We start from the raw sequence: 27536 nt of genomic DNA, 5'->3' as shown, positions 1-27536 counted from the left end.
TATTGGAAATAATCTCGCTGAACAAAATAACCTCTGTATTGTTCATGCTCCTTTGAGTGAATTCATACTCCCACTCAAACATATTTCTTGAAAAGTTCCAGTTATGATTGACATGAGAGATGATTCATATGGTATTGTGATAGACCATTTTGTGTAAGTGTCGTTCTGAATTTGCTACAGAACATTATTCATCAGGATGATCTGTTGGACTCATCTGTCACCCTTGCCCTCCCTGTGTCTTACAAAAAGGGAAAAGGCCAGGCTTTGACATTTGATTGACAGGTTTGCTAATAGTAATGACCATTCTCTCATAAATGTGATAGCACTGCTATGTCAAGATTAGGATGAAAACAATGACTACATTTTACATCTAATTTAAATAAATCCATTTATAGCATCCAGTGCATCCCTAACATTTCTGCAGAGAGATTTTCAAAGCTATTGAGCCAGATAACTTTGAATTTATTCTCTGTAGGTACTGTAGCTAGCTCAGGACAGTATGGAATAAACTAATCTTTCATTCTTGTTATACAATTTAGATGCCTAATGTCAAAATACTACACTAACAGGTTTTTTCACGTGTGTGCTAAAACCTTGCATTTTTGGTAGAAAGAGCCATTTCTATGGAATTGATCACAAAATATGTGATTCACACCTGACAGTTGTGTCTTACTAGCACCCCAATGAGAGTTTTATTCTTCCCAAACATTCCATTATCTTCCCATTTTACTATTAGCTTTGAATAGAAGACTCAACTCATTAAATGAGATTAAAGAAAACATGCTAACTAAATAATTTTTTTTTAAGCTTGGTATATATGTCTTTTTTAAAAAAAATTCTGCTCATTTACATGGATAGGATTAGAGGCACAGTGAGGATAAGAAAGTGCATCCCAGTATTATTTACAATGTAGAGCCATTCAAGGACTCTATTCCTGCCTATTTTCCTGCTAGGCAATACAAAAACAGGGCAAAAATGCAATCCTGTCTTAAAAAAAACAGCTTGCTTTGTAAATAACAATATAAGCCTGGTGCATCTGTCAGACAAGGACTTTGAGTAATCCAGAATGTATTTGTGAAGCAAAAAAAAAACATTCGCAGTTTATTCCTAGTGCACACAGTCGTGAAGGTTTTTTTTGGATTTTTGATGTATGTGAGACAGAGCTGAATGTAGAGCACAAATTTGCAGAAGAGAGCATTTGATCCCATTGGCCAAGGTAAATCAAACTTAATAAAGGAGACATCTCTGCCAAACTCCCACAGATTTCATAAAAAATCATGTGAAGTAAGAAAGATGGCTTAAAAATCTCAACAAAGACAATGACTGTGGCTGGATTTGAGAGACACAATATATCAGATTATGAAAAGATGTGTAAAGGTCTAGTCTCGGGGAAAAAATTCAAGACAAGGTGATTATGAGATATAAACCCTTAGAAAACTGAACTGCTGTTCAGATAGATACTTTATTCCAGCATGCACCAGTTGTAAGTGTGGGTAAGGGAGAAAAAGCTTCCCTAGAATATAAACTGAGACTAGAAAAGAATTAAGTGTATTATAACTTTAGTCAAGGAAATACTTCTCTCTTTACTGTTCCCTTAGAGCATGAATGTTTCATACTGATGTAGTCAAATTTCATAGTATGAAATTCCATCTGATGATGTTTCTGCCTTTTAATGACTGAAAGATTCCTCCTTCCATTATAGCAGAGTAAAACCCTTGTCTGTGATTGCAAGTATTTCTCATGAGTTCACCCCTAAAATTCCCAGCAAATGTATCTGTACCCACTCCACTCTCTCTGTCCCAAGTACCATAGACATTTAATTACTCATTTAGCTCTCTGGAAGCAAAGAGCACTCACATACATTTAAAAACATGGGAAACATCTCTCTCTCCACATTTCCTAGTCTCACATTCCGTTCAGGCTCTTCTCCTCCCCACTCCTGAGTCTCTATTTCAGTCCAGACACCTCTCCCAGACCCTGGCAGGGCTGCAGGTTGTACTCAGTCCCTTCAGGAGGAAATGGGTCTTGCAGGAGGCTCTGGCCAGTGCAGAGTGATTTCTTGCTTGGTTTGTCTGCCTCATTGTGGGTACTCTAAAGGCCTTCAGGGCAACAAACATCTTGTGATAGTTTTCCATTTTTTCTTTCTGAAGAGAAACATTTTCAAAGAAATTCCAAGGTAAATAAGAAAAATGGAATGTAATAAACTCTGAAAATAATGTATAATGTAATCCAAGTTTTTCAAATACCCAGGTTCAAATATCCATAATTCCTCTCTGATATGACAGTATTTGTATATATGGCAGAGCTGGAGTTTACCCTAACAGGAGGAATGAGAAAAATAATTTTATCTTAAATCAGATTTAAAAAAACCCCAAACAATATAAAGGAATATTGTTAATAAAATGAATTGTACACTATCCAAAAGAGGAGGGCAAGACAAAAGAAATCATTGAACTTTGTGAACAAAAAGAGGCCACGAGAAGGCAGAAATCTTTTCTTGCCTTCCCTTTCTACAACAAATGGATATGTGTGTGCACACTAACTACTGCTAAAAGGTCCTAATGGAGAAAAAGACTGAGGTTCCTCCAGGGGAGAAATGTAAGGTCTTGATGAAAGTCTTTTCACTGTGGAATAGTTATGGAGATGAATTCCCATTTCCTTTAATGTAGAAGCAGAAAATGTCTGTAAGTGGTCAGAAAATAGCATGGCTGGGCTATTCCTCAGAAATGTAAGCTCTGTAAAAATACAAAGATTTTTAGTCTGTTGATTGGAGACATGAGCTGAATGTTTTACTGAAGTCTATGAGCTTACATCTTGACTAACAAAACAATGTTAGATGTTCATTTTTTGGGGATTATGGTCATTAGCATATTTGCTTGAACATTAATTTCTCTTGAGAATATTGCAGTTAACTTTTGTCGATGACAAGAACAGCCAGGAAAACATCATAAATAATTCAGAAAAAAAGCAAGACTGAAAAGCCAGTATTTTTTCACTAATTTAATAAATAAATGCAGAAAAGGTAGAACATAAAAGATGTACACACACACACACACAAATAGTTACTAGCTCTACTTGTAATTGCTCAGAGAAATCTATAGACCATGAAAAATAAAATAATCCAAAATGAAATCCAGACAGCTCATGTAATTCATTAGAGGCAAAACATACAGGATGAGTGTATTCTGTTTTGAGTAATGTGAAAAAATTCAAAATGTTTTTTAAAGATCCAGACAGTAGAAATTTAATCCAGTTGTTACAAGTATAGAACAATATACCACGTGCATGTGGATAAATCTATAGGATTCACTTTTCAAGAGTCATCAAGGCTGCAAGAAGTCATCCTGCAAATCTCTCAGCTAAAAGAAGACCAAAGAAATTCCCGATGCAATAAGTACAGTCGGTTCTGTAATATTATTAATATTATTAATCTGAGTAAGATAGTCAAAAATATGGATGGAACAGGGTAGGACCTTCTTAAATGATGTAATCAGGTCAGTGAAGACAGGTTGACAAATCCAAGTTCTTAGAAAATTGTAACAAGCTTGACTAATACAAGTCAAAGGTTACTTTTGAAAACAGGGGGGAAATGAATGATGAATTGAAAGACTGGAAAAGATCAAATGTAATATTTGTTTTAGAAAGGGAACATCTAAAGAACTAGTCACTGTCAGTGACTAGAAAAAAAAAGGAGAAAATAATAAATACGTAAACCCTTCTAAGATGGTAAAAGTGAGTAGCAGTTTGTCAGGACATTCCATGAAGAAATAGTATCCTGTTTTCTCCTATGAAAGATTAACAATACAGATGGATAGCAGAAAAACGAAAATTATCAGAAATCTGAAACAGAAAATGCCCTGGATTGGAATTTTTTTTGAGGAAAGGAGTGGAAAGTGGGAAGTGCCAAAGCAGTGTTCATAAGAGAAAAAGTGTGAAAAAAGAGGAGAGGAATAATACCAAACAGAACAAATATTTTGGACAGCAAGGAAGTTTCAGGGTAAATTTCTGTTTCCTAATTATGAAAAATTTCCTAACAAGGTTATTTAGCAGTTGAAATGCTTTTGTTGGGTTGTCTGTGGATTCTTCATCAATGGAAGACTGGAAGAATAACTTCAGAAAGACTTCTGTTAGGAATAAGTTGTTGGGTGAATGCATGTTTGATGTCTGGATGCCCTTCTGTTTTTCTTTATCATTGTAAAACATTGCAAGTTTTCTAGTTCAAAGACCTGTGTAATTGAGAAACAATTATTTTCTGTAAATTCTCATCCAGGTGTAAAACTTCCAGTCTGTCACACACCAAAGATCGATAATTGCAATTCTAACTTGTACATTCTGATTCTTATAGCTGCAGTAAGGATTACCAGGGCAGAAAAGGGGGTTTTCCTACTGGTATTTCCAGTCCCCAAGTTTGTATACATCGACTTCTAAACTATTATTAACATAAAATAATCTTGGATTATTTACTTATTGTTAACTACTAGCCTAACGGTGACAATAAAATTATTTTAGAGTAAGAACTGAGCAAAATCCCTCACTAATTCAAACTATATTTTGAAGCAAATCTAACTTTTGAGATTATATAATTTGTAAAATGACTGCATTACAAACATGACATTGAGAGCAGTAGCTGGCAGTGTAATGGCTCTGTTTGCCATTAAATCAGTCAAAACCAAAACAAATGGGATGACTATCACTGGTATGGACTCAATTAGTTCATTTTGTTATAAATATAGTAGTGTAATAGGCTTGATTTGCAATTCATCTGTGTAGACAGTTATTTCTTTGGTTACAATGCTATTTTTATTTCAAATATTTCTAAACATGATTTGATCAATATTTATTTGGAACTTTCCACCCCTGGCAAAGACATTTGGTGCTAGAAGTCATAGTTTCTGCAAGATTATATTGAGAATTTCTGACTTTTTAGAGAACAATCCTGGTTCTTTTAAAAGAGAAGATTCCCTTAACACGTTGTCTGGCATGTTACTTTCCAAAGTAAATGACAAATATTTTATTTATATTTAATTAGGACTACTGAAAATTCTTCTTAGTGCTGTCCATAGAAGAATAAAAGTGTCAAAACACATTTTTTTCCTCTCAGAAGTTTGAACCACAGCAATTCAGCTCCAGAGTCACACGTATCTGATGTTTGTGTTGTTTATACATTTGGTATGAATTTTAAAATTGCAGGAAAGCTTTGTGCTGTATAACCTTCAGCAGTGTTCAGAATTGGCTATTAAAAATTTCAGAAAGTGCATCAGAGTGGCTTCACAACAGAGATTTCTTTTTTTTTCCTTTTGTTTTTGTTCAGTGAGGAAGAAAAGGCAGTTGTCATTTGAAGGATTTATAAGATACATGAACTCAGACGAATGTTCAATATTTAAAAGCCAGCACAAGACCGTCTATCAAGATATGAACCAGCCATTATGTGACTATTTTATTTCATCTTCTCACAACACCTACTTGATAGCTGACCAGCTAATGGGACCCAGTCACTTATGGGGCTATACCAGGTATATAGACATAATTTTTAATATTTTAAACTTTCTTTGGCTTTTTTTTTTTTTTTTAATTAATGCTAAGTCACATACAATCCTACTTGGAAATAAGGGACAAAGCCATCAAAGATACAAGTTGAAATGAGAGTGGTATTTTATTTTGTGTGTACACTTTTCAATATATTTGCCAAACCATCTGTTCATAGTCTGGAAGCAATCTATTTTTTTCACTTACATCTCAGAAAATCAACCTTGCAGCAAATGGAATCTATAGTATATTGTACAGTACACGATTAAATCAGTTTTTAATCTCAACGTGCCATGCAAAAAATAAATAACTCCCTGAAAGAAATGTAAAATTCCTGGGCAAGCTGTGATCTGTTCAATGTAGAAGATGTGTGTTGGAGTATGTCTGTGTCAAGGATATCTGTGTTCAGTGCATGTTGCAGTGTGGGCAGGTTAGAAACAACAAAAACAACAAAACATGGGCATTCAAGTAGGCAGCAGGGAGAGGAACCTGTGCAGTGTGTGACTCCAAGAGGATGATGACCAGGATGCCTTATTGCCAAGACAGGGAAGAAAGAAATTAATTGTGTAGTAAATGCAACACTGAGAGGGCAGGATGTATTAAGAATTAGGAGGAGATGTGTCCAGAATTATTTGTACTACTTTAATGAAGAGAAAGCAGCAGGAATCATCATCTACCTGAACACTTTGTAATTTTTTTTTTGGTTGCTCTCTTGATGTTCTTTAGTGACTTGCAACCATCAGAAACAGTACTGAATTTCTAACAGTATTTAAAATTCCATTATGTTAATGCTGCCTTGCTGAAAGTAATTGCAAAGAAGGTATAACCCCCTCTCTCTTTATCTCATACATGTGTGAGGAAAATGCTAAAATCAGCTAAAGGCATATTTGACATATTGTTAATGTGTGAAAAGCGGGATGTAAAAGACAGCTTGGTAATTAAGTAAAACAGTTTATAAGAAATGTTTCAGTTAGTTGCAAGTCAAATATTAGAAACCTAAGAATTTAAGGGATGACACTAACATATTCAGATTAAAGCAGTAAAGTCAGGGTGTCTCAGAAACTTTAGCACTCTTAGAAATGTGGTCTGGGGAGAGGAACTGTTTTATGTAAAGACCAAGTGCAACCTGATTCTCCAAGTACTATAGATTTTTAAATATAGTGATTCTCAAAATTCTAAGCAAGTTTGGAATAGTAGCACAAAATAGCATTGAAAATATTTATTCTTTTATTTTAAGTGGCAATTTGCCTTTGTTCTAAAATTCCTTTATTGAAATCTTTGATTTTTAGCCTTTTAAGGAAGATAATGCAGGTAATCCCATATTCTTTAAAGGTCTAATAAAGTTTATTAAATAACACACACCTAAAATAGGCAGAAACAGAAAGTATGTCTGTCTCATATAATTCTGTAGGATTTCTATTTATGGTGAAAATGAGGTGTTTTTTCTGTAATTAATCCCTGTGCTTGTAATTAGAAACACAGCAACTTGTATAAAAAAGTTTGCTATCTTTCTTTTGGCTGCAAAATTGTTTCTCTTGTTCTTCTGAAGTGCTCTGTTAAAAGGATGCCGTTGCCTGGAGATTGACTGCTGGGATGGCACCAACAATGAACCTATTGTGTATCATGGTCACACTTTAACAAGCAAAATTCCATTTCGCTCTGTAATTCATGTGATTGACAAGTATGCATTTATGGTACGTACAGATCTGTGTGTGTATACATGAGTTGGTTAGAATGGGATGGTGGCTTTAACTAAGTGGGGACATGGCTCTTGTAAATTCTCCAGGGTAAAAAAATGCAACTGAGCAATGGGTATTTTAAAAATTAATTGCAGAGCAATTGTGCTATTTGTTCTTAATGTAGTTTAAAATCTAGTTAAAGGAATCATAATCATTTTTCCTGATAATGAATATAAACCAAACTTAGTGCAAAGGATTCAGGTGATCTCACTCAGCTTGTTAGGTGGAATTCTCACCTGACATAATTTAAACAAGGACTGAATCTATATTGAAGACCTAGTTCAGATTTTTTCTGATGTTTTCCTCCTTCTTTATATCCCTTAAAGGTTTTTTTGTCACTTACTCTTCTGCTGCTATGAGTCTGTCTTGTATCCTCTGTGTGAATTTATAAAATAGACAAAAATATTAGATAATAGATGAGTTTGAGACTTTGTTTTCCATTTCCTCTCTTTTGATTTTGAATGTTGACACTGATAAATGTTAGCAGCTACTGATGTTTTTTGGTCAGGTGACCCATCAGAGCAAAGTTCCTTTTACCTATCTCTAGAAAAACACTGAAATCTGGAGAGTTTTTGCACCGTCTCAGGCTTTTGTATAAGCTTCTGGTGAAACTCCTGCTCAAAGGAAGTGCTGAATGACTATTAAGATAAATCTCAGAATCAGGCCAGCATTATGTGTATGAATATATACATCCACGATCATAAATTTATGTGGATTTTCATGCATATGTATTTATAGCCTTCTCAGTGTTAATCAAAGCTGTGGTTTTTTTCTGTTTTCTATATAAAACTTAATTAATCTCTGATTTTAAAAGTGAAATTAAAAACATGATTTTATTCCACTGTTTTTCAAAACCCACTGGATAAAACTTGCCTCTTCTTGCTAACACACAGCATATTGTGCTTAACTCTAATTCAAACTTCAGTTCTCAAGCCCAAGTGCCAATGAGATGATAAAATCACAACAGGTCATGGTTGGTACCAGCTGTCCATGCAGGCTGAGCTTTTCTTCTCTTAAAAGTCAATAGCAAGTGCTCAGGAGACAAATGTAAAGACAGGAAAAACATAAAATGGTGTTTTCCTTATTGACAATTTAGGCTCTGCCTGAGCAAAGATTTCATTCAGACTATATTTTTGGTATCCACCAGTATTATTGGCAACTTATGAGATTTACTTATAAGTCTAGATGGATGCATTTCTTTTGAGTTCTTCTCTAATTTTTACTAATTTTCTCTTTTTCACCTTTTAGCTTTAATTTTTACTCAATTACCCTTGCTTGAGTAGTGTGATGAGAAAAGTGTATACTGTTCCTAGAAAAGTTTGTGGTATTATCAAAAATAAAAAATATCCATAGCTTGTTCATGTAAAGGAAATAATTTCTGAACAAGCTTTGGGGAGACTATCAGAGTCTTGATAGACTATTTGAAAAGTAGTCAAAAAATCTGTCATAAACTAAAGCAAAAGACATTTAATTCTGATTTATGCTTTCAATTTTAATTTTAGAATCTGATTTTAGCTTTTAAAACCAAAACAAAGCAGTCCTTTTTTCATATATGTCTAGCTCTGTTTTAACTTTCTGAAGGTGCATTTCTTTTTTCTTCTTCAATCGTGCTTTCTTTTTTCCACAAATGTTACCTGTTTTATTGTGTTACTAACCTGGAACAAGTGATCTATATTCTGAAGTTTTTGAAAATGAATGTAAATACAGATGGCCAAGGGGACTTTTGTAAGATATTTTGGAAAAGCAATTATTCATATTTTTATTTATTAATAATAAAATCCTAAAATTATATTTCCAGTCATCTGCCTATCCAGTTATACTGTCTCTGGAGAACCACTGCAGCCCTAAACAGCAGGAAGTAATGGCAGACTGCTTGAAAAGTATTCTAGGTGACAAACTTCTCACTACACCAATTGGTGGTGCAGTAGACATGACTGAACTGCCTTCTCCTGAGGTAATAAGTTTTCATTTTTCTCTGTGAAAGAAATGGAAATGATGGTGGGGTTCTTCATTATTTTTTTTTTCAGTCCTCTGGGACTGAATTTATGGATCACATCTGTGTCAGAAATAGACTTCAGGTAGTAACAAAAATATTTAAACTGCACCAAAAAAACACATGGAAATACATCTGTTATTTGCTGATTTATTTTTTTGTTGCTTAAATTGAAGGAAATTCCTGAAATTTAAACATGTTATTGAAATGGAAACCTGAGCCTACATTTTTTGTCAATAACAGTGATGATGGAGGTTTTTTTTGGTCCTCTGCTACTGCAAAGCCATTCTCTTTCTCAGTGTGTTTCTCCCTCAGACAGCGTTTCTCAGCGGATGGCCCGAGACCCCTGGGACATGAAGTCAGAAAAGGCAATTAGATGGGTGTTGAAAATTTTATTGCAAACTAAAACAAATACATTTCCTTTGTTCCAGTCTTTGCACATAATTTTCTTTCAAGGACAAAAACTTTTTTCAAGTCTTTTGTAGCACAAATACGTGCACACATACAAAATACTTATTTCAGCTTCTCGCTGTTGCCAGTATAGCCACATTTTATTCCTTGTGTTTTTACAGTAGCTAAAAAAATGCAAATGAAAATGTGGGAAGGAAGCACTGTCATAAGGAAAAACAACACACAAAAGGTGTTTAAAATAATTTTTTAAGGATTTGTCAAGGAAAAATATTTTTGAAGTGATCTGTGCAAGAAGATGTGCTGAAGTATTACCGTACTCTTATATTTCCATAACAATGTTGTAATATTTAATGTTCATGTTTCTCCACCCTTTTTTTTTTTTATTGTAGCAATATATTTTTTTGCATCATGGTTTCCAACATAATTTTGAAGCCTTGAAAACTGTTTTTTCAATTAGGAAAAAATCTAAACTCTATCAAACAGGAGGGCTTGTTGTAAAGCTTCTCAAATCACGGCTGGATTCAGTGTAGGAGATGTGCAAGGATCATATGTCCTCTGAAGCAAGCACAAAATCAGTGAAATGGAATCACTGAATCACACACTTAAAAATATTAATTTCTATGATATATGTCCCTTACCATATGGTTACTGTGATACCGGGAGTTCATACTTCATATTTCCACAGCTTAGAGTTTTCATGAGTCAGCTCTGTAGAGTTTTGCCTGAAAATGGATTGCTGGGTCTATGTATGGAAATGCTGTCAGCTGAGATTAATTCTCCTGAGCTTTTAACATATTAAAGTATTGTGAGACATATTTCCCATCTGTGCAAGGTGTAAGGATTACCTAAATAACGCCACTGTCGTCACCTGATTACAAAAGTTTTAATTCAGAAAATTATTATCTTGAGAATGAACACAAATGAGGATCTTCTGTGTTTCTCCTAGGTTTTCTGATCATGCATGTAAGAAAAGTCAGTAGGACTTTACTTAGCAATGGAAATATGTAGCTATGACTGAATTTGTAAATTCAGTTATAAGCTTGACTTTGGCTGGCATCTTTTTGAAGAGCCAAAAAAGGAGTTTAGTGACATCACATCTTTAAAGCTTGGGACCTTGTGCATTTTCAAGGCCTGGGTAAATTCATTGTCATTTGAGAAAACCAAATTCTGAATTTAGTCTTCAGACTGCTTTACTCAAGCTGTGCAAAAGAGATGTTACAGAACCACAAATGATGAATTTGAAATGCTCTTTGTTGGAAGGATCCTCAGTTAGTGTGAAAAAGAAAAAAGCTGTCACCTATATAAGTTGTTGGTCCACTTTTTTCAAGATGGAGCATTAGCAAGAAAAGGGAAAAAGCCACCTCAGTGTTCTTCAAGATCAGAATTGAATGGTTATTTTGTGTGTACATGAAGTGGGAAATCACAGTTTCTCCAAACACTTCAAAGAAACATTAGACAACTACAGGTTCCTTTTAGGTTTTGGAGTTTTGGAGGCTTCCATCGAAATAATTTTCTTTTATATGGTCAATCTTCTACTTCTTTCTTTAAGTAGGTCTTGAACTATACCTTTGTCAACTGAGATGATTGTGTGTGTGTGGAAGGAGGTTAAAATGAGGAACACGCCCACTCTTAGGTGGTTCCTTGGACCACCTTGCAATGATGTCTCCTACCACTGTAATTCTAAGTGAAAATCACATGGAGGCGCAGGAAATAAAAGCGGAGGATCACTGAACACTTCCTCTCTCTGCTTTTCCCAACACTTGCTTCATCTGAAAAACAAACCCCAGAAAATTTCAGGACTAAAGGTTTTTTAATTCTTTGCCTTCAGTCATATATTCACACTTCCATCTGACTATATTGATATTATTAATTCCCTGCAATTCCTGTATTCTGTGGCATCTCAGCACACAATTCCTCCTCTACATATGGAGGAAGGAGAAGACTTTTGCACTACTTCTTTCTTTCCCACAAACTTTATCCCATGAGAAACTGAGGCTGCTTTTAAGCTTCACCTGTCCCATCTCTTTCCCAAGAAGATGTTTTGCCACCCAAAGCGACAGACCTGATACAATTCTCTGCTCCCAGTCTTGGCCATCATGGTGCTTCTAAAGAGACTTCATGAACTCCCTCTAATCTTCACTGGAATAACAGGTCCTTTGAGTCAGGTCCTGCATTAAATTAGATTTGACATCAGTGACGGGCGCCAGACATCTCTGCTGGTTGTACCAGCACTCCTGGTGATGTGCTGATAGAAAGTGAAGGAATGAAGTGCCTTATGCAGCAATTTGTAGATGAACTTAGAAAATATCAGGATGCTAGAAGAGATAAGGTTTTACTTACCCTGCTGTGTTCTTCCTCTCAAGAGATCTGACAGCAATTGAAAGGAGCATGTGGGCATCCAATATAACACAGAAAAGAATGTAAGCACATTGATGCTTTGATGAAAGTTTGTTCCTCAATTATTTTGCATTGTAGAGCATTGAACTGCCTTACACTGCTGACAGGATAGATATATCAGATAGTTAGGAATCTTTTATTATTTGCAGGTTTCCTGTCACAAAGCTGGAATGAGATATTGCTGTGTGATTAACTGAAAGTGAAGTGGCAACTACTGTGATTTTACAAGTTCTCTTTAATGTTTACCACACAGCTGCAAGATCAATTACTGCATTGTGATGTCTCAGAAGCATTTCTGGCCAGGATTGCCAAGGCTTCCCTATGGTTGTTAAACCTGTGGTGTCCAAATAAAAGGATCTGTTTAATGAGATCCTTGAGAAAGATCAATAGAAGGTCTCCAGTACAACTTCATGGGCTATGGATATTTTAAATTCTGCTATTATGGGGAAAACCAGCTAACTCCATAAGCCAGGACTCATCCTTCACACTTTTCTTCACCTTTATCTACTCAGTATAAAAAGGAGAGCTTTCTCTACACAGTGAGTGTTTTCAGTGAGAAATTCAAGATTAAGCACATCTAATTCTGTTGCTTCATTTATGAGATTAATTCCTATTTATTTTGACCAACACATTCACATATGCAAATGTCTTGACCAAGTCTTTGCATCAGAAATACTTTTGTTTCTTAGCAAGTCAAAATGTTTCTAGTCACTCTTATGCCTTTTGATCAGTCTATGGCATCTATTCTTTACAAAAAATATGAAAAAAAAAAAAAAAGAATGTGGTATGTCTTGGTGATGACCTCAAAAATAATAATAAAAAAATCCATACTGTTTCTCATAAAATTTCAGGAATCTCTAGGCTGTAGTGAGTACATACAGAAGACTCATCTAATTCCTTCACTATTTTTAGGCATTGCACTCTTGAGGGAACATGATTTTCCCAGAAATGTGGTAAACATGTGACAGTCATTATCTGTTAATAGCTTCTTTGCATTGTAAAGCAACTTCAGGAGATAACTAAAAACAAGACATTGCCATATTTTATATCATTACCCAGGTAGGTCTTGGGTCAATGGCTTATTTGGTGTATAAAAATCATGTGGTTTGTTTGGTAAGGCATCTTCTTGGACCATTGAACTTTGGTAAGGAATCTGTGCAATGAAGACTCTGAGCCAACCTGTAACCATCTCATCTTTCTGTGCAATCATCTGGACTTATTTCCAATGCATGCAGAGATTTAGTTGCCCATGTAGAATATAGTTTCAGCTATAGCACAGCTATTTATCCTTAAGTAGACTTAAGGTAAGTAGACTTACCTGAAGTCTACTACAGAGCACAACACAGAAATGGAATTTTCAGGGTAGGGTGCTTCTCACTGGGTAAATGTGTTGTAGGAAAACTTGCTATGAGGTAGCTAAAATGCTGCTCCTGATATAATTAATATTTGTTTGCCTAGAGCTCAGACCTTGCTGGTGGTATTGATTAAAAATATCTGTATAATAAGTATACAGTATTGATATAAAGTATCTGTAGATGATAACTGTGATTTATAAGGCTGCCACAAAGACATCCATTCACACTTCACTAAGTGTGATTCGTTAAAGATAGCTGGTGTTGGGTTTTTTTAACAGTTGTACTTAACAAATCTTGTCATTGTCTCAAAACCTTTCCCTGTGTCAGACTTCACAGGAGGTGTTGTATCTTAACCCTATATCAGTATTTAAGGCAGCAGTATCATTCTTGAAATAGAATATTATGTAAAACTCAGAAGAGATTTTAACTTTGTTACTTAGCAAGATTTTCAAGGCTTGATATTCCTCTAACTGAGCACCTACAGCTGGTCAGGAGAGAAGAAGGGAGAACAACAAGCTCAATTTAAACAGGAGAAGCTATTCTGTCTTTAATACTTCTGTCTCAAATCCAGGGTTTGTTCCTTACATTTCTGGGCACTGAATTTTCACATTAATTGTAGTCATCAATAGGTGGGTTTGCCCGATCCAAAGTGCTTGTGATTTTTATCTTGGAAACTTGGCATTACTTCAGCTGATTTGTGTTATACATCCCATTAACCAGAATGCACAAGAAAAAGGTTTTGTTCATTTAATTATGTAAATATTTGTTCTAGTTGATTGCACTTCGAGGTTTTTGCTTATGCCAGTCTTGAAGTCCCACTATGCTCTAGGGAGGTCCTATGATGTTTTACATATTTGAATTTTTTAGTATGCTTGCAGTTTTTATAGAAGTAAACAGCAAATGTATTTTTAACATATTTTGCCTTTCATAATAAAACTAGAAAGGAGAAGTTATAGTGAATGCTCAGACTTTCAGCTCATTAAAAGGCTTTTCAGCTCTCTTAGAAGACCTGGACATGTAGAGAAAAAGGTGTCACATGTTTAGCAGTGCTGATTACCAATTAAAGAACTCAGATTTCACACAGTCACTGAATTTGTAACCATACATTTGTTATAAGTTTTTTTGAAGATGTGTGAAGTTCAGACAAAAGCCTATGCCATTTTTTCACTCTGTGTTTCACTTTCAGTGATTGGGGGTAACTATTATTGTCATTTGCTTCTGGCCAAAAAATAGCAAATTCTCTGGAGTATTTTTGTAACTGTTTCTGAAAAGAACCATGATTTTAGAATGTTACCTTTGTAGAAAACAAAGCAAACCTTAAAAAACTTCTCCTACCTCAGGATGTTTATGTTTTTGCTAACAGCTCGCAAACAGAATTTTAGAGACTGATTGACATCATGACCCATTTTTATATCATTACACACACACACTATTGTCTTTTTTTACTTAAAGTTATGTTTGCATATAGGAGGCAGTAATGTAACCATAGATAGTTTTTTCTTCCCTTGTATACCAGGTCTTTTTTTATTTTATTTTATTTTTTTTTATTTGTAGAATGAAGTCTTCCCATGAATAACAAAATACAAGATCAAAAGTGGATAGAATTGCTTTTAGATACTGGGAAATGTGAACATGCAAAGCAAAATTCAGAACTCTTAAAAAACATGAGTAGCATTAATCATATTAAAACTCTTCTAAAAATACCAGAGAAAAATAAAAAAAAGAGTGCATTAATAAGAAATGAAGGCAATGTTAAAGGGCATCCTTATCCTGAGTCACCAGTGCAGAGAGACTAATCAAACCTTCCAGCAGCATGGCATTGATAGATATTGGGCATAGGATGTCTCATTCCACTGGCACCCTGGCAAACTACCAACACGAGATCTGAAGCGATAGGGGGATTATGAGCAATGGAGCTTGCAATGGAAATAAATGGAATGTCTCTATCCTTGCCTATGGCTCTGGTTTCTACTAAAAAACTTTGGCTTTATATATTTCTGTTATCCATACCTTTCATATTTACTTCGTGGATACCTTAAAACACAGCATTTCAGTTACCTTTCATTTATTGTGAATTTTTTTGTTCCCTCTTCCCGCCACACTCCCAGTAGTGTAATCTTCCTTTCCACTAGAGCATAGGAAATTCAAAGAACATTTTTGTGGATCACTTTATTCAAGAGTGACAGTAAGTCCTGTTACTCCCTGACAGCTCCTGTGCACAGATGTACTGCTGCATAATAGAAGCTTTACTATTAATATAGTTTTGTAAATTGAAGTGAAATATATACTCATAGGATTCTGTTCCATAGATGAAAGCCATGCTGTTAGAATCAATATAATTCAATGATGTTTTTCTCCCTCTACATTACATATTATGGAGGTTGATACACGTCTATTTAAAAATAGAGAAACTGCTTAGGCAAAATCACCAAACTTTTGTTTCCCTGGCCAGGTAAGACCAGCATAAGGTTCTACTGTAAAATAACACAAGTTATAAACAAAAGTTTTCATTTGGTACACCAGAGAGATATGCACAAAGGCATTAATCAAATAACAAATTTCCTGCAGGCTTAGTGATAGATGAAAACATTCCAAATGAATAGCAGACACATCTTTAAGTGTGTATATACACATAGAAGTACATTTAGGCTTAAAATAGAAGTAAAAAAATAAGTAAAAAAATATACCTTCTATGTCTTGCCTGGCTATCACTTTTGGCTCTTACTTAGCTTTCTACTTTTATCTTTTCATAGTTTCAGCATCTGGGTTCCTGTGGAAGAGAGCCTTTTTTCCTGTCATGGTGTTAGATAGGCTCATTCTGTTGTGTACATTGATCCCCAGATTCTGTTTGGTTTCTTTGGCTTTGGCTTCTGCCTCACTCTATTTTAATTCATTTTGCAACCTCACATCATTATATTTAATAAACAACTTTGAAGATTGGTTAAATAACACCAAGAGATGAAAACCTAAGTAATTCTAGTTACTATTGTTCAACCTCTTTTCTATAGGCATTAAAATTCAAAGTTCTGATAAAAAATAAAAAAGTTGGAACAATTGAGGAAGGTCTGCTCAGGATGGATGCTGAATATGGTGGTGAGACAGAGGAACTGAGTGACTCTGAATCTGAGTCTGAGGATGACGACGCAGATGACACGTTACCTCTTCAGCCATCAAGGAGTCCCACCAGAAGAAGAAGAGATCATAGACTTTCACCCCCACCTCAAAAAAAACCAAAGGTAACTTTTGCTGCAATTGAATATAGAGAACACACAGATTTTTTTTTTTAAAGAAACTCGATTATCTTAAAATAGAGACTAAACTGAAAAGTTGTTATAAATAAGTTATTTTAAAATAATTTATATTTTAAATTTAATTTAAAATTTAAAGAGAAAACTTTAAAATTACTAAGATCAGTGCATTTGGAAATTACATTTTTTAGCTCGAGGTTTCAGAGTTTTCCTACTCTTATAAGAAAAGTCAGACTGGACCACATTTTAGTACCCAACTCAAAATCAACCCCTTCCTGTGCTCCCATCTTGAACTTCAACATTTTCCTCTCTCAAAACTTGTGCTTGTCCCAGGCTCTCGGTCCCACAGTAGATTTAAGATGTGTTTTGTTGGTGCCATGGCTCTCCTGGAACTATGTATAGAGAACACTTACAGCAGTACCTGATGACAACAGGCAGAGTTAACCATTTCTTCCCCAGGTCTTCCAGTCTATTTTTAAGATAGATAAAGTCTCCTATTTTCTTCAGTTCTGGATTTTTTTGCATTAAATTAGGTGCACATTCCTGGTTGTGCTGGAACATTTTTCAGCACCTGGAGCTGAAGAGGTGTTTTTAGATTTATCATGCAGAGACTTAACTTTATTTCTGAAAAAAGTGTAAAAATTTGGTGTTTGAAAGTCAAATTGAACTTAGTTTTTTTAACCAACTATAATTCTCTACCACGGAAAATCTGTTGCTTCATCAAGGTTGAAACTGCCTTGTTCAGCTTTTTTAGGATGTCAGGCAGCACCTGGTGTACCCAGTCACTCTTGCACATCATGCTCTGATTGCCTGAATGTGGCTAAACCAGCAGTGCTCCTCAGAGCCCAGCACTCTCGCTGAGAAGCAGTGTCTCTTTTTTTTTATATGATTTGAAAGTTTTTTTCTTCTTTCTCATTCCAACTGACATGGAGAAATAGTAAGGAAAAATTCTGAGGAAGGATGGACTCTGACCAGGAAGGACCAGCTCTCTAGACAATAGGTTTCAAGAATATTTGTAGGACCATGTAACGAACTAGAATGAATTCCACAGACTCTTAAACAGCAGCAACAAAAAGGATCTGCTCATGTTTCCCAGGCAGAAGAGAAAGTGGTTTCCAGGGTCCCACTCTGTTGGAATATTTGCCTTGATGTCCCACTGTATTGCTTTATGGGAGGGTGGGAGAGCATTTGAATCCACAGCCAAGATACCCCAGTGATGCTGCTGGCTTTGCCTGCCTCCAGAGTTGTATTTTTCAGGATTTCCATGGCAGTAGACTCCTGGTGTCCTCATGGGACATAGCCCCAGAATAATTAATGCACTTGAACGTTGCATAGTTTAAGAGCCATGAGCAGGCAATCTCTATTATTTTGTGGGATGAGAATTTGCCTTCAAAAGCTTTAATGGAATGTAAACATGATTAGCATCAGCAGCTCTCTGCTGGCTACTGCCCCCAATTAGCTCAGAAGTTATGCTGAGGAAAATGAAGTGGTCACACAGTGCTTCTCTGTAAGAGAGAAGATCCTGGTAAAATTTCAGTCACTTTGGCTTATTTTGGTAATTGAGCAAGACTAAATTAAGATTTTGGTGAGAGAACTTTCAACCTTAATCAAGAAGAAAAGAGTTTTCCTAACTTCAGGGCAATGCTTAAAGGAATAGGCCTTTGATTAATTTTCTTGGCGCAATGTAATATTTTCCTGTTATTCTACATTTTATAGATGAGTTTATTCTGTTGGTCTTTTCTAGTACTTTATATATTTATGAATAGAAAGTTGGAGGTATATTTTTAAGGAGCAACATTAAAAGCCATGAAAAATGATATTATTTGCAAACCACTCTTAGGAGCAGGAAAACTGTAAAGCTATCGAGAAGAACATTCTGCTAGGAAGGATCTCTCCACTCACCCTATGATTGCTGTGATAAACGTGGGCACAATAACCTCAATTTTCTCTCAGCAGATCAGATCTCACTATTAAAGGTCATATTTATTAGATTCATTAACTGAGACGTTTTTTCATGCTTTATGCATCCAAAATGATTGTTTCTCTGAATTATTAATATTAATAATAATTCATATTAATTTATTAATATTAATTATATTTATTAATATATAAATATTAATATTAATAATAATGAAATACTCATCATTGTGACTTTTTTATTCCATTATTCATCTGATGATGTTTAGGTGAGAAAGGGAAAGATTGCCCTTGCATTGTCAGACCTTGTGGTTTATACCAAATCTCAGAAGTTTGTGAGCTTTGAGCATTCCCTGCAGCATCAGCAGTGTTATGAAAATAATTCAGTTGGAGAGAGTGCAGCACGAAAACTTTTAAGATCTTCAGGTAATTTCTTTGGAGTCAATCAGTTAAAAGTTACATTGGTGCTATGATTGCTTCACTGCTTAGGCATTGAAGGGTTAAAATTTTATGAAACACCTGCTGTCTGATTTTATTTGGTTCTTTGTATAACACTGTTTTAGATATGTCCTTTGCATAATATTTTTATTTCTGTTGGCTTTGGGAGGAAAACTGAAATTCAACTTTGCTTTAATTCCGTGTATTTTTATAAGAACAAATATTAACACAGTCTAAAAAATGTACGTCTGCCTTTCGATTCATTGTTTTCTGCATCAAGTAATTTAGGAATTGCAGTCAGCACTTGAAAAAGCGTGGAATAAATTTCACCACCTCCCTCCCCACCCCCATGTCTGGGCTGAGAACTGAGCGGAGTTGGCTCGGCAGTCGCCTGGCTTTGGTGACAAGTGCAGATAAGAGAGTCCTCATTAATGGGATGGATAAACCCCAGAGCAGGCAGCTTGCTCCACTGGAGCAGACCTTCCATCCCAGCCAAACTGAATTATCCAAACCATTCTGGGCTGGAGCAGCTCCATTTGGTGCAGCCTCTGCTGTTTGAGCTCCAGCTGCCTGCAGAGAGCCCCGAGGGAGCGTTAAAAGCAGAGATCACCGAGCATGACAGTGACAATGACAATGAAGGCTGCCACATGCCCACTCACTTTGTGGAGGTGATTCAGTGGCTGGCTGTTGCTAAAGGACACAAAATGATTCACATGAACACTTTCCAGTGGTAGAACAGGAAAGAAGGAACTTTATTTTCTGACCCCAGTATTTATAGATTCTCAACAATGACCAGGGATTGGATAATTAAGTTACACCTTCCCAAGCACACTGGTCGTGTGAAACGTCCATCAAAAGATGTTTCTTAGAAGGAATGTGATAAACAACTTCTGTTTATAGAACTTCCATGGGAAAGTAACTAAAACTATGAAAACATTATCAGGTTTTAGTTTTCAGGGCAGCAGCTGGCGAGGTGAATGTTGCTGAACAGTGTCACAAAGTAGGATTTTCCAGCCACTGAGTCCTCTCTCTGGTTCCTCCAGCACTCTAGGAGATAGAAAAGTAGCTCTAGAACCTCTCCTCCCCCTCAATAAAACCACCCCCAAACAACAAAGCAAACCAAACTCTACCAAACAAAACCGCTAAACAAACAAAAAATGAGGTGAGAGGAAAATGGAGATCAGAGAGATGACCCTGGAAATGTAGATTTTTGTTTAATCACTAAAAAGGAATCGTGCAGATAGAAGTCATCTGAAGTTTCCCACATCCCTGCAGTCAATGCTTACATATGAGAAAGGAGGGAACACTGCCAGCAGAAGGAAAAACAATGTACATGATAGTTATCTTCTGAGGCTTATATAACAAGAATTTCAGTGGCTTTTGAAAACGTGCTCTTCCCTGGTCCTAATATTATTTAGCCATTTTATTTAAACCTCCAAACAACAAACAAGCCAAGATCATCTAAAGATGATTTTTTTTCCCTTTTTTTTTCATTTTGAGCTATTATAGAAGGGGGAAACTTTTGTGCAGTTTCCTGTGTCTCAGTTTCCCGTGAGAATACAGTGGGCTTTAGTGTAGAAATCATAAGGTTACCCTGCAAAAAGGTGAAGAAACAGAATATTTCAGTGAAGGGATGGTTTTTGGATAATGAACTTCTTACAAAGGAATATATATTTCTTTATACAGGAATACTGTCAGATTCAAGTACACACAAAATATTAAGGTTTAAAAATTAATTATTAAATGAACAAATGAATAAATTCCAAAATAAAATGATGTTAAAATAGAATAAATTGGCATAATATTGTGTAAAAAAATTGCTGGATCAAATTACTGTATTTTTATTATTTGTTCAAATAGGATTTCTTTAATAACAAAGGTTTTCTTACCAAGATTTTATCCTTCTGTTTATCAGCTAAAGAGTTTATTTCACATACTACAAGATTTATTACAAGAATTTACCCCAAGGGAACAAGAATGAGCTCGTCAAATTATAATCCTCAGGAGTTCTGGAATGTAGGGTGTCAGATGGGTATGTATCCTTGCAGAAACTATTGCATTCTAGGCTTTACAGATAAAGGAGTTTCTTGCTTCCTATAGTATTTTGGTGTTATGTAGGTTACGTATTTTCCCCCAGTGGCATTATTTTAATTTTTGTTGTATAAAATTTTCCTTCAACCCACATATTCCACCAGTTTTTTCTCACTAGTAATTGTAAATATCACTTTGTGTTAAATAGCTGTTTCCTATCCCAGATATTCCATTTATTCTATTTTATTAATCTCTTTAAACTACCTCTTTGAATTGGATATTAAGAAAATCACTAATAACAAGCTCAGCATTTTTAAGTTTCCATTACTCAGCAATGCAAGTTTCTTCTGAAGGGTCTGTGGGTTTTCAGTGGCACTCTGTGACTTGCTTAGGTGCAGATGTGAGCACAACAATTGATAGTAGTGCCAAAAATTCCCAGAACAGGATATGCTACACAAGGCAGCACTCAAACATTCCTGGTCAGCACAACATCCAGAGACAGCTGGGAGCTGCTGGGAGTCTCCAGTCTTTATTCAGATGAACATACATGTAGAATTTTAATTTCCAGTACAAAACATATTCGTTTCCTGGGCAACAAAAAAAAGTGGTAACTTCTGCTTCTTCATTGAAAGTTATTTATTTGAATTTTTTCAAAATAAGCATGGCATGACTTCTGTACCCAGCAGGCTTTGGAAAACCTCTCACCTGTAAGCATTTTGTCCTTTTTAATGGCTTTAGAGACAATTTTACCTTCACGTGTTTATTCTTCAGTTTAAAAGATTCTCAGTTCCAGAACATATTTCTATGTTTGCCTGCTAAATTTTCTTCAGCCCTAGGTAAAGTAGAGCAGAATAGTTTTTGTACCCAGGTATATATTCTGTCTTTGAGTCTTTGCCAAGGCCACCTGAGGGAGACTGTGGGGTGAGCAGGGCACTTTGCCTTAGGCTCTCGGTTTTGAGAGGTGAGAGGTGTGGATTCACCTTGTTATGTTGAAATACACACTCATCCAAGGACAGGCACAGATTTCATTCTGTCTGTAGGGCCCTGGAGCTTATGTCACCCTTGTTCCAGGCTTCCTTTTCCACTTGTTTCCTTTCTCAGCTCTCCATATATCTTCTGTGACAAGTTACTTTCTCCATCCTGACTGTTATTTTACATAACTACATAAGGAGTACAAAAATTACTATTTAGTATAAATTTGACTTGCTTCTATGTCCTCATAAATGCTTATTTGCAGTACAGATTTGGACTTGTGCTGGACTATGCAAGTATCTTCTCATCACCATACTGTGTGAAATTGGTTTGATTATGTTGTGTCCTTGTGGTTCATCCACACTTAGTGCCATGTCTGGATTATTTACCTGGGGTGCTGCACTCCCTGTGTGCTATCATTGCTATCTAAACTATACATTGCCATTAAAAACTAGGAAGTTTGTTTCATTCTTAGAGAAAGCACTCGCCAGAGGTCCTTAATTTAAAATTGAATTAATCTCCCAGTCTTATCATACTGCAATTTACTAGTTTTCTTTCTAGCCTGTGAATCTCCACACTTATCTCTGCAAAGGATAACCATTTGTTAGATCACAGACAGCGCCAAAATCTTTCAAAATTACTACACTGGCTGTTTACTCAGAGTGTGCCTTAATGAGAAGTCAGTCTAAACATTAATATGCAAAACATATGACTTTTGGTGCATAGGGGGTTTGGGCCCCTTCCTGGAAGAATTAAAAATATGCAGGAAGTGGTTAGATTTGCCCTCTTGGTCACTTCATTTGCATCTTCACTTAAAAACCCCTCTATTTTTCACATGGGAATAGGCTGATTAAAACCAATTCTCCACATACATTATTTCCAAGCTATGTTAGATCTATTAATTCCCTAATCTGCTTTAGATAGCTGTTTGGCAGAAATATAGCAGCTCTTCACAATGCAACTCCCAAAGTGAGGGTATCTCAGTGAATCTTCTGCTGATGTCCTTTCACTGATTTAACACAGACTTTTGATTTTTATATCTGCCCCATGTCTGTATAATTCACACACCCCTCCTGTCTGCCTGCCTTTGTGCTTTACACCCCATGCACAGAAGTGAATCCTCTAGATCCCTTTTGCAATTCCCTGAAACTCTTCAAAGGACTCTTGGATTTCTCTTTGCCACCTATTCCCCTTCTTAACTCCCTTCTCCTCCCCACACCTGCAAGCTTACATTCCTTTAACATCCATAACCTTTCTGGCTGGGCAAAGAAAATATATTAGGTTTTGTTCAAACCTACACATAACACTGCCTTCCAGGCCTCTGCATCTTGTAATTATGAGAACTGAGTTACTCCTTCACTTCCCTTAGTGATTGACTCAAAACAGTGCTTTCTTCTGTACCTTGCCAGCAATTTTCTCTGAATTGCTTGGAACATATTAACTTGGAGCAGCCTGGCACTCAGCTAAAGCAGGATGAAATGGTCCAACAGGCTCAAGACTTTTTGGGGCTGAGGACAAGACATGTAATTGTGTAAACCTAATTTCCAGAGGAAGGCAAGTTAAAAAGCTCAGTAAAAAGTACAGAGTTTCCACAAAATAGCTTTTGGATATCACTGTGTACTCCCTGTCCATTCTCTGAAAATTGAGACTCATAAGAACAGGAGGTTTTGGGAAAAAAGAGGTCTTATGGAGAAAAACCCTCACTTTTCATAGTCTGTGAAAATTAGTATGCCTCCTGCATACAACTGCAGTGAGGCACTGGAAAGAACTGGTTTGATGTATCCATGTCTCCTTTTTATTTAGGAAATAAAATGAAATGGAAAGATTTATGCAGGGAAATAAAATTCAGGACATTTATTTAAATAAACTGATATCAGTTGTTTTATATAGACTGAAAAAAACAACAAAAATCCAAAATGAAAGAAAGCCTTGGTGAAAATCATAATAAAAAAAGACTTAAATAACCTTTTGAATGTGGCATTTGGAAATGTTCTACATGTACCAAAGCACTCTGCAGGAATGACCAAAACATGCCATAACTTACAGGAGAAAACCATGGTGTTGTAGGTAGAGAATTTTATTTCAGAATATCTCATATGTGCTTTTTGGGGTGTGCATAAATTTATATGCTGCTGTGAAAGTTGTACTTGTATGATGGGTTTTTTACTTTCTGTAGGTTTTATTTTGGACTGTGACACTGAAATGCAGCTTGGCAATTTTGTCACATCTGTTTTGTGGTTCAGTCTTGTGTGCAATAATATGACAAAATATGGTAAAAAATGATGCATGAAAAGAGGAGTGATAAGGAGCTCTCTAACTAGTTCTGATTTTAACCTCTGAAGCAACCAAGGGAAAAGAAACCAACTAATTTTGATCTTGGTATGCCTCACCTGTGGAAATTAAAATGACTCAAACCCGACCCTGCTTGGGTTCTGTGTCAATAACTATATTATTGCTCTCTTCTACTGGTTTTAATAGTCCAGAAATGCCTCCTTAGGAAGTGAAACCTAGAGGACTAATTTTTTTTTTAATGTTTTCCCTTGAATTTCACTGATTTAGTCTTCACAAAGAGTGAAGTGGTACTGCTAATTCAGGTGTAGACACCTGCAAGATAGGTGGGATAATATGATTCAACATCTGAAGCTCTCCAAATGCACTCAACTTTCCTTTGGAATGGCTCCAAATGCTGGGAGTGGTTTTGAATGAAGGTTTTATGTCTCTTCTGCAGAAATGCTTCTACTGCCAGGTTTATGAAAAAGCTCTTGGGCTATTCTGCTTCTTTTTAGGCAGTTTTTGGTGTGTGTCATAGATACTGGATTTTCACTTTAAAGCAAAGAAACATTGAAATTCCATTTTATCAGTTTTTCCAGCTGTCTTCACTGCAGACAACCAATAGAATAGTAAATAATTTATGTGAAGTCTAATAAATTTTAAAGGAAGATGGGAAAAAATTGCAGGAACACAATTGTTTCTGAAGTAGTTGCTGATCTTGTTCTAAAACCTGTCAGTGACTCCAGACTAAAACAGGAGAGGGAAGCTGATAATATTCACTTTTCTGCCAAGAATCACAAGTTAAGTAAATTTTAAAAATTATTTTGGAAACATTTCAGGTGTAAAATTGGTCAAATGACAACCAAAAATACTCAGACTTACACTGAAGTGTGACTTTCAGACTGACACATTAATTAGACAGCAAAAATCAATTTAGATTTTTAGATCTGATAATTTATCAGAAATGCTTTAGGTACTTTTCCCATGAGAATCTCACAAGAGAGGATCTCTGCTTAAACCCTTTGCAGATTTACTTGGACAATGGAGGACTCTTAATCACCTGACATCTCTTTTCCAGTAGGACCACTTGTAATGAAGTAGGAGCAATGTCAGCAGTTATGAACTGTGTGACTGGATTCTTCACATTTCTAATGACAGTGTCTTTAGAGCCACAGTATTAAACTGGCCCAAAGACCATACAAAAAAGACTGACTGCACATTTTAAGGATGTTATGTCATGCAGTTATGCATTTATTCAGCTCTCAGAGGAGCAGTCCCTCTTCCTACGGCAGAATCCCTCACATTGTAAGCCATAAATCAAGCTTCTGTAGAGTGAAAACAACCATTTCAAAATGTGCAGGTGAAAAATGAAGCCAGAAGTTATCATTAAGATTAATACAATTTGGAGTCTGTTAGGGAAGAGAAAAAATACAGTTTTACTGATTTTTTTTTTTTTGCCAGGAAGAGAGGTGATACTTTTTATGCCAAAATGTATATTGTCCATATAAGCTTGCTCTGTGTTGTAGGAAAATCAATCATTATATATTTTATTTTGTTTATGGTAGAAAAAAAAGAGTTTTTTTTCTTTATTTTTGGTCTAGTAGACCAAAGTCCTTGCTCATAAAGTTTGTGTGGGGTCTCACCTCTTCACGGGTTTATTCTCTTTCACTTTGAAGCTCTTCCCCCCTGTCCTGTTATGCCCCTGTAAATAGTCTCGCTCCATCTTTCCTGGACTTCTGAAATATTTCTGTAAATTTGGGCAGTGATGGATTGAGTGCAGCTGTGACCTGCATGTGAGAAGAAAGCCTAGACAGTCTGTGCCCAGCTTGGAGTGCTGGTGTGGAATGAAAGCAGTGGCTTCAAATCCAATCACATTGATCATCTCATAAGCAATGGCAACATTCCAGAGCATTAGGATACGCTCCTGTTTGCAATAGCATTTCCCAGGCTGGGTGGAATTCAGCTCAGATTTGGGATATCTGAGGCACAGATTTTCGTTGCATTCATTGTGAGTGGCCCACTTTAAGAGCACAGACAACTGGAAAGAGCTGAGAGCAAGACAAGAAGGCTGATAAAAGTGTGATCTATTACATCTCTTTAGATTCAAATGAGTGAGGTAAACCATGGGGATAGGAACATTGGCACTGTGAGTGCTTTCTGAATATGAGTTTTTTTGAAAGGGCATAAAATTGATACATTTTGAGATGCATTTTTAAATGGCATAAAATGCAATTAAGTAACTCATTTCAAGAAAAAATGGTGACAAATGTGTCCTTATCTATTTTAAAATCTTCCCATTTAAATGGGAAAATGCATTAAACCTTATGGTTGTGATGTAGCTGATAGAACCAGGAAGCGAAGAACAAAAAATAAAAAATTACAATTTAAAAGTCCCACTGGGAATATTAATGAGAGGCAGGATCAAAAGATGTGCAGTTTTCCTCAATGCCTTCAAATCACAGTCACAATTCTCATTTTGGTTTTACAAAGCTTTTGCTTTTAGTCCACAAATCAATTATGTCTTGAATGGTGGCACCTATAGAAGGTGCTGTGTATGAATATTTAGAGTGTCTTTAGTTCTGCAATTAGTGGTGGAACTGACTTCAGTTAACTGCTTGTGATACAGAGGTTTGGGGTCAAAAATAATATCCTTCTGTGTATTATGGATTGGCTCATTTTTTGGAGCTAGTCTATTTCCTAACCTCAATTTGCCATATGAAGTTATTTACACCTGGGGCTTACTGGGACTGCCATGGCAGCTTTGGTACTTTGCAAGATGATTTGAGTATTCAATACTCTGATCTGAAGGGGATTTAGCCTCATGGTTCTAGGAATAGTTAAATCTGTTTTAGGTGCAGGAATCACAGTGAAGAATTGCTTTGCTCAGGTTGTTCCCCAAGCCCATGTTTTGCTGTGCTGCTTTGATTTTGATGTCAATATTAAAATTCTTCTGGTGCTTAATGAAAGGACTGAGGAGAAAATTTAATGTACACCGTGTTCAACTTCAGATGCCTTTACTTCCCCATGAAAACCATGCATTAAGATTATGTACTGCTCAGATGGTTTCATTGCAAGCTCATTTGGGTTTCTTTCCAAAATAAACTGTCAGTTTAAATCTCTCTTCATACATGCATTATATTTATACTGTTTCATAAAACAAAAGTACAAAGAATATTATTGAACAGTTCTGCTCTTGAATTCACCAAAGCTAAAATGAAACACTGGGTAGAAGTTCAGG

General features: G+C 35.9%; 1 protein-coding gene across 1 annotated transcript in view; it reads left to right on the top strand.

Annotated features, from left to right (window-relative positions):
- The window catches only part of LOC131586066 (1-phosphatidylinositol 4,5-bisphosphate phosphodiesterase zeta-1-like), a 49174-nt gene that overhangs the window by 7071 nt on the left and 14567 nt on the right, over positions 1 to 27536 (top strand). Inside the window, exons 4-9 of the mRNA XM_058852803.1 lie at positions 5312 to 5513; positions 7076 to 7220; positions 9064 to 9219; positions 16430 to 16657; positions 18856 to 19012; positions 20940 to 21056. Of these exons, the coding sequence (XP_058708786.1) occupies positions 5312 to 5513; positions 7076 to 7220; positions 9064 to 9219; positions 16430 to 16657; positions 18856 to 19012; positions 20940 to 21056 (1005 nt within the window). The remainder of the gene's footprint in view (positions 1 to 5311; positions 5514 to 7075; positions 7221 to 9063; positions 9220 to 16429; positions 16658 to 18855; positions 19013 to 20939; positions 21057 to 27536) is intronic.

The sequence above is a fragment of the Poecile atricapillus genome, chromosome 18, assembly GCF_030490865.1.
Source record: "Poecile atricapillus isolate bPoeAtr1 chromosome 18, bPoeAtr1.hap1, whole genome shotgun sequence".
Lineage (NCBI taxonomy): Eukaryota > Metazoa > Chordata > Aves > Passeriformes > Paridae > Poecile > Poecile atricapillus.
Note: the sequence above shows the minus strand (reverse complement) of the source record. Positions and strands in the feature narration are given on the sequence as shown.